Below are 15194 nucleotides of genomic sequence, written 5' to 3'. Positions count from 1 at the left end.
TGAACTTTAAATTTTTACAACTTGAAACAAAGAGCAGACACTTACACGCAAGAGGCCTCCCACTCAGATAGAAGGAATCTGCATGTGCCATGGTAGCAGAAGTCAGAGTAGTTGTCAGGACATTCAACAAATCTGGCCTGTGTTTCTGCCTGATAGTAAGAAGCTAAAAAGAATAGAATATTTTCAATATTTGACAGAACATCGTACACATGGGTTAGTCTTTCCAACAATTCTCATTTTTACACTAAAGCCTGCAATGTGGTTGTGCAGTACATAAAACCAGACTTCGAGCGCCAATCTAATGGTATAGATTGACAGCATGGTCTTCATTTAATACAGACAGTTTAATTGACAGCATGGTCTTCATTAATACAAAAATACATTCAATGGTTTAAGTGCTTGCTGTGAAAATACTTGAATTGACTTGTCATCAACTTCTTAAAGCTTGTCTAGCAGAGCTCAGACTGGGAGAGGAGATGCATGACTGAAAGCCATTCAAAGGGCACACTGATAGAAGGGAGCAAGAAAAAGGAGCAGAGTAAGATGAATTTGTCTGCTGCTTCTTCACTTTACAGTCACAGCCTGGGGAGTGAAACTGCAGCAAAGAACAATCAGGTCTCTTGTCCTGACAGGTCTGAGCTGTGACTGAGCTGTGTAAATCTAAGAATTGGATAGAGGAAATTACAAATACTTGGCAGGTAAATCAGCCCTCTTCCCGGAGTTGAGCTTTAGGTGCCCTGCACGCTAGCTTTAGAAGCTCAAAAACCCACTAGAAGAAAAATAAATCCACTACACAACACTGGATGAAAAAAAAAGGCTAACATTTTTGTAGTAGCGTTGAGAAGTATGGGTATTTTTTTTAGATTCATACCTAGGTGGATACAGCATCAGTCTGATGCTGTATCTGTCCCCGGGCGCCTCCAACACTGAGAACTGAGCAAGCCAACACTGCGATTGCTTGATTCTCACAGCTCCTGTGGATCACATCTCAATTCAAGTACATCCGGGGCAGAACCAGGCTCTCCATACTGGGCAAACATCTTTAGCCTTCGCCACTGGAAATCCGCTGCCATGCCGATCAATTCCTGAAACACTGTCAATATCACCCGACACCGGGTCCCGGTGGTGAGTTTGGACTGCCCCTAAGGAGGAAGCAGATCCCACTGCTGCCACCAAATCGGACAGAATGCCTGGCAACCAGCTTGGGTGCTTCTGCCAAACAGTGCCTCCTGCTCTTCAAACCCAGAGCCAATACCAGACCTTTTACCCCCACAGATAAGATGTGATAAGAACCAAAAAGGAATGACTGTTTATGGAAAAGAAATGCAGGTTTTAATACACTTTAAAATTAGGGCAGTCACCACAAAAAAATAATATAACCCAAAACACAATGGTTAGATAACAAGGTTGAGTTGACACAAGATGAATCCCATCACGTAGGAGCCTCCAAGAGGATTAGCCAGCATAAACAGTGATCCAATTAACCACATGCCGACCAGGCCATGGCCAGAAGACTGCTACAGAGCAGTTGGCTTATTCTGGGATGGAGTCCATGGGAGATTGGTAAACCACACAGAACGGGGATCTGCCTAAGGTCAGCAGGTGCTAGAGGGCTTGGCACCCGCAGATGGACTTCTGCTGTGAATATTCACAGCCAAAGTGGCCAGCTGGAAGCACATGTGCCCTCTGAAGGCAGAAGTACAGACATTACATACACATGAGTCTGCACAGGAGAGCCACCTCTTAGCAGTAAAACTGCTATGGGGTGGATGGCAAGTGGTTAAGAGGTAGATCGCAATGTTATTTTAAAAAACAAACCACACTGTACTTACTATGGTCATAAAAAAGGATTTGTTTATTGATGTGACTAACACTGCCAATCATATACAGTGGTGTGAAAAAGTGTTTGCCCCCTTCCTCATTTCCTGTTCCTTTGCATGTTTGTCACACTTAAGTGTTTCGGAACATCAAACCAATTTAAACAATAGTCAAGGCCAATCAAAGGGTTAAGGGTGTCCCTAGGGGATGCTTTCTAACTGGGGGATAGACTGAGTGGAAGAACAGAGATCCATGTTCCTTGTTAGCGGGAACACAAGATCACTGTCTCAGCTGTGTCTTTACATGATGATCGATGGACATCACGTCAGCTGGACCTGCTAAATTGGGCCCCCCCAGCCAATCAGCATGTGCATGCACCCACAGTCTCTTGCACGAAATGACATACAGGTACGTTGTTTCGTCCAATAGACCCACTTTGCTACATTATATATGCATTATACAGTGGTGTGAAAAAGTGTTTGCCCCCTTACTCATTTCCTGTTCCTTTGCATGTTTGTCACACTTAAGTGTTTCGGAACATCAAACCAATTTAAACAATAGTCAAGGACAACACAAGTAAACATAAAATGCAATTTGTAAATGAAGGTGTTTATTATTAAAGGTGAAATAAATTCCAAACCATCATGGCCCTGTGTAAAAAAGTGATTGCCCCCTAAACCTAATAACTGGTTGGGCCACCCTTAGCAGCAACAACTGCAACCAAGCGTTTGCGATAACGTGCAATGAGGCTTTTACAGCGTCCTGGAGGAATTTTGGCCCACTCATCTTTGCAGAATTGTCCTAATTCAGTTACATTAGAGGGTTTTCGAGCATGAACGGCCTTTTTAAGGTCATACCACAACATCTCAATAGGATTCAGGTCAGGACTTTGGCTAGGCCACTCCAAAGTCTTAATTTTGTTTTTCTTCAGCCATTCGGTGGTGGACTTGCTGGTGTGTTTAGGATCATTGTCCTGCTGCAGAACCCAAGTTCGTTTCAGCTTGAGTACACGAACAGATGGTCGGACATTCTCCTTCAGGATCTCTTGGTAGACAGCAGAATTCATAGTTCCTTTTATCACGGCAAGTCTTCCAGGTCCTGAAGCAGCAAAACAGCCCCAGACCATCACACTACCACCACCATATTTTACTGTTGGTATAATGTTCTTTTTATGAAATGCAGTGTTCCTTCTACGCCAGATATACTTGGACACACACCTTCCAAAGAGTTCCACTTTTGTCTCATCGGTCCACAGAATGTTGTCCCAAAAGTCTTGGGGATCATCAAGATGTGTTGTGGAGAAATTGAGACGAGCTTTGATGTTCTTTTTGCTCAGCAGTGGTTTTCTCCTTGGAACTCTGCCATGCAGGCCATTTTTGCCCAGTCTTTTCCTGATGGTGGAGGCATGAACGCTGACCTTAACTAAGGCAAGTGAGGCCTGCAGTTCCTTGGACGTTGTTGTGGGGTCTTTTGTGACCTCTTGGATGAGTCGTCGCTGCGCTCTTGGGGTAATTTTGGGCGGCCGGCCACTCCTGGGAAGGTTCACCACTGTTCCATGTCTTCGCCATTTGTGGATAATGGCTCTCACTGTGGTTCGCTGGATTCCCAAAGCTTTGGAAATGGCTTTATAACCCTTTCCAGACTGATAGATCTCAATTACTTTCTTTCTCAATTGTTCCTGAATTTCTTTGGGTCTCGGCATGATGTGTAGCTTTTAAGGATCTTCTGGTGGACCTGTGTCAAGCAGCTCCTATTTAAGTGATGCCTTGATTGTGAACAGGTGTGGCAATAATCAGGCCTGGGTGTGGCTAGAGAAATTGAACTCAGGTGTGGACAACCACAGTTATAGTATGTTTTAACAAGGGGGGCAATCACTTTTTCACACAGGGCCATGATGGTTTGGATTTTTTTTCACCTTTAATAATAAACACCTTCATTTACAAATTGCATTTTGTGTTTACTTGTGTTGTCCTTGACTATTGTTTAAATTGGTTTGATGTGCCGAAACACTTAAGTGTGACAAACATGCAAAGGAACAGGAAATGAGTAAGGGGGCAAACACTTTTTCACACCACTGTATAATGCATATATAATGTAGCAAAGTGGGTCTATTGGACGAAACAACGTACCTGTATGTCATTTCGTGCAAGAGACTGTGGGTGCATGCACATGCTGATTGGCTGGGGGGGCCCAATTTAGCAGGTCCAGCTGACGTGATGTCCATCGATCATCATGTAAAGACACAGCTGAGACAGTGATCTTGTGTTCCCGCTAACAAGGAACATGGATCTCTGTTCTTCCACTCAGTCTATCCCCCAGTTAGAAAGCATCCCCTAGGGACACCCTTAACCCTTTGATTGGCCCTAGTGTTAACCCCCTTCTCTGCCAGTGTCAATAGTACAGTAACAGTTCATATTTTAAGCACTGATCACCATTGTCACTAGTTCCCAAAAGTCAGTTAGGTGTCCAATTTGTCCACTGCAATGTCAGTCCCACAAAGTCGGTGAGTGTCATTGCTGTAAAAAAAAAAAAAAAAAAAAAAAAAAAAAAAAAATTCCCATAAAAATATCCCATAGTTTGTAGCCACAATAACTTTTGTGCAAATCAATATACACTTATTGTATTTTTTTACCAAAAAATATGTAGCAGAATACATGGGCCTAAATGGAAGAAATTTTTTTTTACTTTGTCAAGGAAGTTTGGGTACGGCGTCACATGACCGCGCAATTAGCAGTTATAGCAACGCAGTGCTGTATCCCAAAAAACAGGATTTAAAAAAAAAAGCTTACCATATATACTCGAGTATAGGTCGATCCGAATATAAGCCGAGGCCCCTAATTTACCACAAAAAAATGGGAAAACTTATTGACTCGTGTATAAGCCGAGGGTGAGACATGTCCGTCCATGCCTGTGTGTCCGTCCATGCCTGTGTGTCCGTCCATGCCTGTGTGTCCGTCCATGCCTGTGTGTCCGTCCATGCCTGTGTCCCGAGCCTGTGTGCTTCTGCACATACGGCGGCCATGCCAGGATCGCCGCACCTCTTCTCGTCTGACAGACGGCGGCCATTCCACTGTTCAAAAGCCGCGCCTCAGTCTGTGATAGGCGGAACACTCAATTTCCCTGCAGTCTGTGTTCCGCCTATCACGGACATCCTCTCATCCTCGTCCGTAGTATGAGGATGAGCGGATGTCCGTGATAGGCGGACCACTGACTGCTGGGAAATTGAGTGTTCCGCCTATCACAGACAGGGAGGCGCAGAATTTGAATAGTTGAATGGCTGCCGTCTGTCTGCTCGACACGCTGATCGGGTAGACAGACGGCGGTGACTCGAGTATAAGCCGAGGGGGCACTTTCAGCCTAAAAAAAAAAAAGAGGCTGAAAATCTCGGCTTATACTTGAGTATATACGGTACCTGTAAAATCCTTCTTTGATGTACATCAGGGGGCACAGAGCCATAGTAGTTACTATGTGGGTTAATAGGCCACCAATAGGTGATGGACACTGGCACAACCCAAGACTAGACGTGCACTCCCTATATAACCCCTCCTATTACTGCGAGTACCTCAGTTTTGTAGCCAAGCAATAGAAGTGTATACCAAGAAGGGAGGGACCTCTGTGTCCCCGGATTTACAAAGAAAAGGATTTTACAGGTAAGCAGTTTTAAAAATCCTGTTTTCATACATCAGTGACTAGAGGACTCATACTGCAGCCTGCAGTACACTACTACACTGATCCCATGGGAAGACTAATGCGTCTGTTCTGCATGCTAGCAGATCCCTTTGCTGTTGACTGTTGAATCTGGACACGAACAGATAAACGTCCGGAATACCCCATTTCTGACATATCACTAGGAAAATGTTGGGATGACGAGACCATTCCCCCGGAAATAACTGTTGGCGACTCAAGTAGTCTGCCTGCCAATTTTCTATTCCCGGAATGAAAATAGCCGATAGGCAAGGGATGTTGCTTTCTGCCCAAGCTAGAACAGGATTCTCCTATTTTTGGGCTGCACAACTTCTCGTGACCCCCCCTGGTGATTGATGCAAGCCACAGCCATGGCATTGTCAGATTGAATCCTGACAGGACAATCCTGTAGCCTTAGTGTCCAGGACTCTAGGGCCAGATGTACTGCCCGAATCTCTAGAATGTTGATGGACAAGGTCCTTTCTGACTTGGACTATCTCCCCTCGACAGAATCTTCTTCCAGGACTGCTCCCCAGCCTAAAAGGCTGGCATCTGTTGTCACCACTTTCCAGGCTACTGGCAGAAAGGATCTCCCTTTTGGAGGTTGCTGGATCTCAACCACCAATTTAGGCTCCGACATACGTCGGGGGAAAAGCGCATTGGAAAATCCAAAGCCTGAACCTTCTTGTTTCAGACCGACAGGATGGCGTTTTGTAGCAGTCTTGAGTGAAACTGCACGCAAGGGACATCCTCAAAAGAGGCCACCATTTTCCCTAACAATCTCATGCACAGCCGAATGGAAGGATTCTTTGTTTTGACAAGTTGAATTAGTCCTATAATGGAACGGATTCTTGTCTGGGGTAAGAATACCTTCTGTAGGGTATCTATGACCAGCCCCAAGTACTGTAATCTGATGGTTTTAAGGAGGATTTTTCTAGGTTGAGTATACAACCCAGAGATTCCAGGTAGTTTACTACTGTGACTAGACTTTGGTTTAGACCAGAGACTGAATGATCTATTAAAAAAGTAGATCTAAATAGGCCAGGATTGTTATGCCCGGAGTCCTTAATCTGGCTAAAGGAGGTGCTAGAATTTGAGAACACCACAGTGCTGTGGCTAGACCAAATGGCAGGGCCACAAACAGGATGCCTGTGGCCAATCATAGCTCAGGCTGTGTAGTACATGCCCCACACTATATAAGGCCGCCAGCGCGGCAGCCTTGTATAGTGTGTTGGCGTCTGAAGCAGTTGGTGTTCTGTGTACCTTCAACACAGTATACACCGATCGTTATCGGCCGATTTTTCGATCTTGCTCTTCTGTAGTGGTTATCCGTGTGCCCTGACCGCAGTATACAACGCTATATTCACCTATATAGCTAGCGATATATCCATCTTTTATAATAGAGCTTGCAGTCAGTGTTAGGAGCTTGTGCATGCTGTCTGCGTGCTCTGTACCCAGTACACACCGCTATATCCACCTACATAGCTCTTCTCTATTTGAGCCATCTGCAGGAGTTATTGGAAGTTGTGTGTGCCTCCAGCACAGCACAGTATACATCTGTATATACCCCTTTATCTCTGGTGTTCTATAATAAAGGCATCTGCAGGAGTTAGTGGGTGTTGTGTGCCTCCAGCACAATATACACCTGTATCTACCCTTTATTGCTGTTCTCTAATAGAGCCATCTGCAGGGCTTAGTGGGTGTTGTGTGCCTCCAGTACAGTATACCCCTTTATTGCTGGTGTTCTATAATAAAGGCATCTGCAGGAGTTAGTGAGTGTTGTGTGCCTCCAGCACAATATATAATACCCAATTGCTGTTTTACCCAACTCCCTTCAAGCAATTATGTCTGGAAGGCCAGCAAGGAGAGGCAGACAGGTGCGAGCCGATAAAAGAGGGCAAGCAGGCTCTGTTTCTAGAGACAACAGTGCTGGTCGTGGACGCGGTGCATCGTCATCATCAGCACGTGGCCATGGGACACGCTTGTCCTTTTCGGCAGCTGGACATGTTGAGCCACAACATGCCAACGACTTGAAGAGGGCTTGGTCATCCACTCTACCATCCTCCTCATCCTCTCTCACCCAGTCTCAGGGTACAAGCAAAGCAGCTGCCAACGCATAGTCTTCCCTCGTCTCAATGTCATCATCAGTAACTCCTTCCCTAGACCCACCACATCCTCCTGAGGAGTCTCCTAAACTCTTTGAGCACAGTGCTGGGTACATGCTCCAGGAGGATGCCCAGTGTTTTGTAGGCACTGATGATACTCAGCTAGAGGAAGGCAGTAGCGTGAATGCAAAGAGAGGGGATGCTCAAGAAGAACAGCAATCTGCCAGTCATGTTCCACAAGCTGCAGCATACTGCCAGGTTTGCTACAGCGATGAAGAGGGAGGGGAATGATGAGGGGACTGACTTGGGTGGGTGCCTGGTAGGAGAGAGGAGGAGGAGGAGGCACATGTCCAACGAGGCAGGATGCCCTCCGGGGGCCAGCTTAGGGGCAGCACACCGACTGAATCACACCGCAGAGCTCCGCCTGTGCAGGGCGCTGCCTCTGCACGTTATTCTAAAAGTTCTTTGGTGTGGGCCTTTGAGACGAGTGCATCAGATCGCACCGCTGCTATTTGCAATATATGTCTCAAGCGTATCTCGCGTGGCCAAAACATCAGCCGCTTGGGCACCACATGCTTGACCAGACATATGTTGACCTGCCATGCAGCTCGTTGGCAAGCACGCCTCAAAGACCCACACCAAAGAACAAAGCAGACCTCTCCTTGCTCCTCATCAGCTGGCATCTCCAACCCCACTAGACCTTTAGTCCTCTCTGAAACCTGCTCTGAGGGGAATGAAGGGGTAGAATTAGGCGTGTCACAGCCAAGTTTTTCCAGGCACTCTGCTAGCAGTACACCCACGTCCGATTATAGCAGGCAAATGTCCCTGCCCCAGCTGCTGGACCGGCGAAAAGTTCACTCCCAGCCATCGGTTTTTTCTCATCACGCCAGTGGGGCATGATCAGGGATGCATGCACTGTCCTGTCACCGTTTGAGGAGGCCACAAGGATGGTGAGCAGTGACAGTGCATGCATCAGTGACACTGTAGCTCTTGTGCACCTCTTGGAGCATACGCTGCATGCAATAATGGACAGGGCACTTGAGGCAGAACAGAGGCAGGAAGAGGACTTCCTTGCCTCTCAAGGCCCCCTTTATCCAGTGTTCCTGCTGTGCCACCCATCACACAGGAAGAGGATGAGGAGGAGGAAGAGGAGGAGGATGATTGTGTCAGCATGGAGGTGGAGGTTGGCACTCAGCATCAGCAGTCTTGTAGGGATGATTTACAGTCCCAAGAAACACGTGGACTTGTACGTGGCTGGGAGGAGGTAGCTGCGGATCATGTCCTTAGTGACCCAGAGGACTCTGGACCGAAGGCCTCAGCTAACCTACGCTGCATGGTCTCCCTGATCCTGCAAAGCCTGCGGAAGGATCTCGTATTCTTCGGATCAAGGAGAGGGACCATTACTGGCTGGCCACTCTCCTTGATCCACGGTACAAGGGTAAGGTTGCCGACCTTATCTTGCCATCGCAGAGAGAGCAGAGGATGGGACCTCTCTGGGAGGCCTTGCAGAAAGGTCTGTGCAACGCGTTCCCAGAGACTGGGAGGTTACAAACTCCTGGTCCTGGACAACGTGTTGCTGAGGCATCGGTCAGAAGGAGCGGTGGAGAAGGTGGCCGTCTGACTGATGCTTTCAGACAATTTTTTAGTCTGCAGCCCCAAGGTATGATCGGTTCCAGCAACCATCGCCAGCGTCCGATTTAAATGGTGCAGGAATACCTAGGGGCAAGGTCAGACTTGGACACCTTTCCCACCGAAAATCCTCTGGCTTACTGGGTCTTGAGGATGGATCACTGGCCAGAGCTTGCACAGTATGCAATTGAGCTACTGGCCTGTCCTGCATCCAGCGTTCTTTCGGAACGCACCTTCAGTGCTGCTGGTGGCTTTGTTACCGATCACAGGGTGCGCCTGTCCACCGAATCAGTTGATCGACTGACCTTCATCAAGATGAATCAGTCTTGGATAACCCACAGCTACCAAGCACCTGAAGCTGATGTAACCGCATAACTTTTTTTGAAATATCACATCCCTTCAAGACTGCCTATGCTGATACTGAGTGACTGTCCTGTTATGTTGATTGTCTATCCTCTTCCTCCTCCGCCGATATGTTGGAAGAACATTTCTGGTTCTGGGTGATGCCATCAGCCCAATTTTTCTGCCCCTGTTTAACAGGGGCGTTTAATTATAATTTTTGATGCAATGCTTTGCAGCAGGGCTAATTCCTGCAATAAAACTAGAGTATATGGGAGAGGTTGCAGTGTCGTGGCACCAGCACCAGTGCCTAAGGCCCAATTTTTCTGCCCCTGTTTAACAGGGACATGTAATTACAATTCTTGATATAATATTTCACAGGAGGGCCCGTTCCTGTGCCCACCCAGAGTAACTGTGAGGACATAGTGTTGTGGCACCAGCACCACAACCACCAAAGGTCAATTTTTCTACCACTGTTCAACAATGGCATGTAATTACAATTCTTGATATAATCGTTCACAGCAGGGCGCTCCAGAGTCCACCAAGAGTCACTTTGATGGCTTACAATGTTGTGGCAAAACCAATACCTTGTTCCGCCATTTCTGCAGAGCATATAGGGCAGGCCCCTACTTTCAAACATCCAACTTACAAACATCTCCTACTTGCAAACGGAAGGAGACAACAGCAAGTGAGATGAAAAAAGATGGACGACAAAACAAATTATACAGGGGTGATAAGCCTTCCCTATGTTTTCCAAAAAGCTTAATATTTTTTTTGACTGGAGCTACACTTTAAAAATGTACCAGTTGAAAATTACAAACAGATTTAACTTAACACAACAAACCTACACAGTCCCTGTCTTGTTTGCACCGCCTGTATACTGCTGTTCTGAGTATATAGGGCCTGGGGGCCACATGCATTTCCTTTTTTTAATATGGGTACGGGGTTCCCCTTAATATCCGTACAAGACCCAAAGGGGCTGGTAATGGGCAGGGAGGGCTACCCATGCCATTTTTCTCAATGATTTTCAACCATATTGCAGGAACCAGATATAACATTAAAACCGCAAGCAGTTTTAAATGATGTTATTTCCGTTTAATGTCATTTTGTGCAGGGACTGTTCTAAACACGGGAAACACGTGGCACTTCAGAGGCATACTACAGACACCCCCCAGACACGATATTTAAAGGAATATTTCACTTTTTTTCCCACTTTAATCGTCATTAAAATCAGTGCTCCCGCCAAAACGGCCATTTTTAAAAACATTTTAGGCATTGACCCATGTCCCCTGGGGCAGGAGCCAGGTCCCCAAACCCTTTTTAGGACAGCATCTTGCATATTAGCCCTTTAAAATTAGCACTTTTAATTTCGAACGTTCGAGTCCCATAGACTTCAATGGGGTTCTAAAGTTCGTACGAATTTGGGGTCCGTTCGAAAGTTCTGGTGCGAACCGAACCGGGGGGTGTTCGGTTCATCCCTACTGAAGAGGTCCCTGGGTTAGGAGATCTCTCCACAGCGGAAGAACCCAGTGGGGTCCCACCGCCATCCTCTGTATGGTGGCAAACCATGTCCTTTTGGGCCAAAAGGGAGCCACTAGAATCAGACTTGTGGATTCCCCTTGCAATTTCTTCAGAACCAAAGGGATCATCTGAAAAGGGGGGAAAGCGTAGCACAAGTGGAAGTTCCACGGTTGTGCTAGGGCATCCAGTCCCCTTGCTTGATCTTGCCTGTTTAAAGAAAAGGCCTTCACTTTTGTGTTGCTCCGTGACGCGAATAGATCTATCCGAGGCAGTCCCCATTTCACTGTCAGATCTTGAAAAACCTCAGGGTTCAGACTCCCACATTTTTTCCCTGCTCGGAAAATCCGCTACTAAATTCAGGTCTCCTTTTAGGTGTACCGCTGATATGGACCTCAGGTTGCTTTCTGCCCATGACAGAATCTGACTGGCCAGGGATAGCAGCACCCTGCTTCTTGTGCCCCCCTGCCTTGTTATATAGGATGCAGCTGTGGCGTTGTCAGATAAGACCTGGATATGGAGATCTTGAACCAGTTCTTTGAAGGCCCATAGTCCCAGCAGGATGGCCCTTAGTTCCCTCCAATTGGAGGATCTCCTGGCCTCTGACTGTCCAACTCCCCTGGGCCATCTGTCCTTCCAGGTGGGCACCCCACCCCCAGGAGCTTGCATCTGTAGTCAACCTCCGGTCTACCGGAAAACACCAAAGTAGACCCCTGTCTAGGCTTGAGTGACTCCACCACCAGAGCTTTCTCTGAACCTGAGGGGGCATCCTGAATTGCTTCTCCAGGGACTCCCCGTAGGACCAATTCGTCAATATTGCCTGTTGGAGATCCCTTGCATGGAGGCATGCCCATTGCACTGCAGGGATGGATGCTGTGAGGAGGCCCAAAACTGACATGGCTGCCCTGATAGAAATAGGCAGGTTTGTCTGGGTCCTCTTCACGGCACTCAACCTTTTTTATTTTCTCTACTGGGAGAAAAATCTTTTCCTGTCTGGAGTCGATGGTGTATCCCAGGAACTTTATCGACAGATGCAATCATGCTTGATTTCTCCCTGTTTATCAGCCAACCGAGACCCTCTAAGCCCTTGTACACGGTCGGAGAATCCGGCGGAATGTGTCCTATTGGACCGTGTCGTCAGATAATCCGACTGTGTGGTATGCATCGGACTGATTCCGTCGGACCCAATTTTCCAACATGTTGGAAATATTTCCCGACCAACTGGGCCGATCGGACATACTCCGATCATGTGTAGAGAATTTTGATCGGACCAAGTGCCACGCATGCTCAGATCAAATTCCTACATCAAAGCTATTGGCTACTAGCCTGAATATAGTCCCATCGTAACAAAATTACGTCATCACGTTCTGAAAGATTGGATTTTATGCCAACTTTGTCCGACCGTGTGTATGCAACAGTTTCGGGCAAAATCCGACGGGCAAAATCCGACAGATTTGGTTGTGGAAATCTCCGACTGTGCACAGGGGCTTAGTATCTTACTGTCCTTCCCAGGTCCCTCTCCAATAGATGTTTTGTATTGGCAAAAATTAAAAGGTCGTCCAAGTATGGAACAATCGATATACCTTCTATTCTGAGGGGGGCTAGGGCCTCTGCTACGATCTTTGTAAATATCCTCGGAGATGAGGATAGACTGAACGGGAGAGCTCTGAACTGGAGATGTAGCACAGAGCCTCCCATCCTGACCGCAAACCTCAGATATTTCTGTGATGCTATGGCCATAGGCACATGGAGATATGAATCTCTTGTGTCTATGGATGCCATAAAACCGTTTGACATCAGAAGACTCTTCACCGCGAAAATTGTATCCATCCTGAATCTCTTGTATCTGATCGATTTGTTTAAAATCTTCAGATTCAGAATCAATCTGAATTTGCCCGATGGTTTCTTTACAAGGAAGATGTGTGAGTAACAGCCCAGCCCTACCTCCTCGGGGGGGGGAACGTACATGATCACCCTTTGCTGCATCAGTTCTTGCAAAATAGAGATCATGGCTACTGATTTTTCTGGGTCTCAAGGAGCCTGGGTTACATAAAACCGTGCGGGGGGGAACGAGCGAATTCCAGCCTGTAACCCTCTTTTATTGTCTTGAGGATGAACAGACTGTCATTGACTTCCACTGTGGAAAAAAGGCCTGTAACCTTGCTCCCACAGTTGAAAGACCGTCACTGGCTCTTTGGGTTTGGGGTAGGGGGGCGGAATAACACTCCCGACTTGCCCCTTCCCTTCTGTGGCTTCCAGGGCCTTCTATATCCTGTCTCTGGTTTCCGAGGTTTTTCGAAAAGCACGAAAATTTTTAGTGCTCTGGGGTTCACTTTCTTTTTAACAGGAAAACCCCTCTTGTCGGCCATTCTGTCCAGTATGGCTTCAAGGTCAGGGCCAAACACCAAATCTCCCTCGAATGGAAGACCGCATAATTTGGTCTTTGAGGCAGTATCCCCTGTCCATGTTTTCACCCATAAAGCCCTATGGGCTGAGATTATCAGGGCTGAGGACCTTGCTGACCTCTTAATGGATTCTGCTGAGGCATCTGCCATATACCCCACTGCTTTAAGAGGACAGGCAAGGTATTGAGCAGGTCCTTTCTAGGCGTTCCTGCCTCGATATGGTCTTAACTGTTCCAACCAGTGCTCCAGATTTCTGGCTACTACTGTTGAAGCCATCGCTGGTTTTAGGTTTGCCAATGTTGAGTCCCAAGCCTTCCTTAGAAGAGAATCAGCCCTTTTGTCCATGGCATCCTTTAGGATACCCATGTGCTCAAACGCAAGATCCCTATTCCTTGAAACCTGAGAAAATGCCACGTCAAGCTTAGGTTTCTTGTTCGATACCTGAGAGCTATCCTCTTCAAAGTAAAACCTGCATTTGAGGGACCTGAAAAAGAAAGGGCCCTCTCTGGGTCTCTCCATTCCTTTTTAATAGTTTTGGATAGAAACTTATGTACCGGGAACACTTTCACCTCGCCCAAACCCTGAAACATTTTGTCATGCAGTGACAGTTGGGCTTTATCCTCTGATATTCAGAGTAGTGTGTTTTTTTTTAAGCAGGTCATCCACCTCTAGGGATAATTTATACCGGGATGATGAAGCAGAAGCCTCCTTTACCTCCTTTGCCTCCTCCTCAGAAGCAGAGGACCCACTATGTTCCTCATCCTCAGAGTCACTGCCCCCCCTGGATGCAGATGCTGGAGAGTGAGAACAGGGCACTGAGCTACTACCTGCAGCTGGGCGCCTGTCTAAATAAGACCGGAAATATTTAAAAGTATCTGATAATTCTTTCCTAAAAACTTAGCAGCTCTCCTTGCTGAGACGCAGGAGTAGTGGAAGCTGCTTCTTTCTTGACCAAGTCGCTTATGCAGGACCTGCATAACACCTTGGTCCAAGAATCTCTAAGTACATTTTTACACGATGGACACTTCCTCTTGCTTTCACCTTCTGAAATACACCAAAGAAAAACCCCCAAACCTCAGTTACAATACACACACGAACAAAAAAAAAAAAAAAAAAGACATGCTGCCAAATAGAACAGATTTTAAATTTTTCAAATTCTATTTGCTCTTCAGCCAGTGAATCCCCCCACAGACTCACTAAACTATTGAAAAAGCATTGTTCCTAAATAGTAACATAGGAAAAGAATGCTGCAGGCTTCCCAGTGCAAGGAAGGGAGGAAACGACCTGGCTCAAACAGTAATGACAGAGACCACTGCCCCTGCTTACCTGAGCCTAGCTGACAATCATGGCTCCTGCTCCTGCCACCGCCGATTGATCCTCTTCCATCGTCAGCGAGGATCAATGGCGTCTGGGCGCTTTTATCAGTTTGAATTCCACGCCAATCCTGAAAGTGATGTCAGCTGAATGAGACTGCCCCCTCTCCCTGCGTTCCAGCGGCCGGAACCAGAAAACCCGTCGCACCGTCGAAAGTCCCGCCCCCAGCCGGAATGACGCGCTCGTCATCCGGACCCGGAAGACATGAGCTGGATACGAACGGCGCGAGATATGAATCCCAGCCGCGTCTCAGACCCAGCCGCCGGTCTAGAAGAGGGAGGACCTCCACAGACTGACCCCCTGGATATGAAGGAGTGCGGAC

The 15194-nt window shown here is 47.0% G+C and overlaps 1 protein-coding gene across 1 annotated transcript in view; it reads right to left on the bottom strand.

Annotated features, from left to right (window-relative positions):
* Positions 1-15194, bottom strand: part of LOC143929882 (protransforming growth factor alpha-like) — a 62037-nt gene that overhangs the window by 34203 nt on the left and 12640 nt on the right. Inside the window, exon 4 of the mRNA XM_077453839.1 lies at positions 46-163. Within this exon, the coding sequence (XP_077309965.1) occupies positions 46-163 (118 nt within the window). The remainder of the gene's footprint in view (positions 1-45; positions 164-15194) is intronic.

This window comes from Lithobates pipiens, unplaced genomic scaffold (assembly GCF_037356315.1).
Source record: "Lithobates pipiens isolate NorthernLeopardFrog02 unplaced genomic scaffold, aLitPip1_a1.2 Scaffold_25, whole genome shotgun sequence".
Taxonomy (NCBI): domain Eukaryota; kingdom Metazoa; phylum Chordata; class Amphibia; order Anura; family Ranidae; genus Lithobates; species Lithobates pipiens.
The sequence above is the reverse complement of the archived record's forward strand: the minus strand, read 5'-3'. Positions and strand labels throughout refer to the sequence as shown.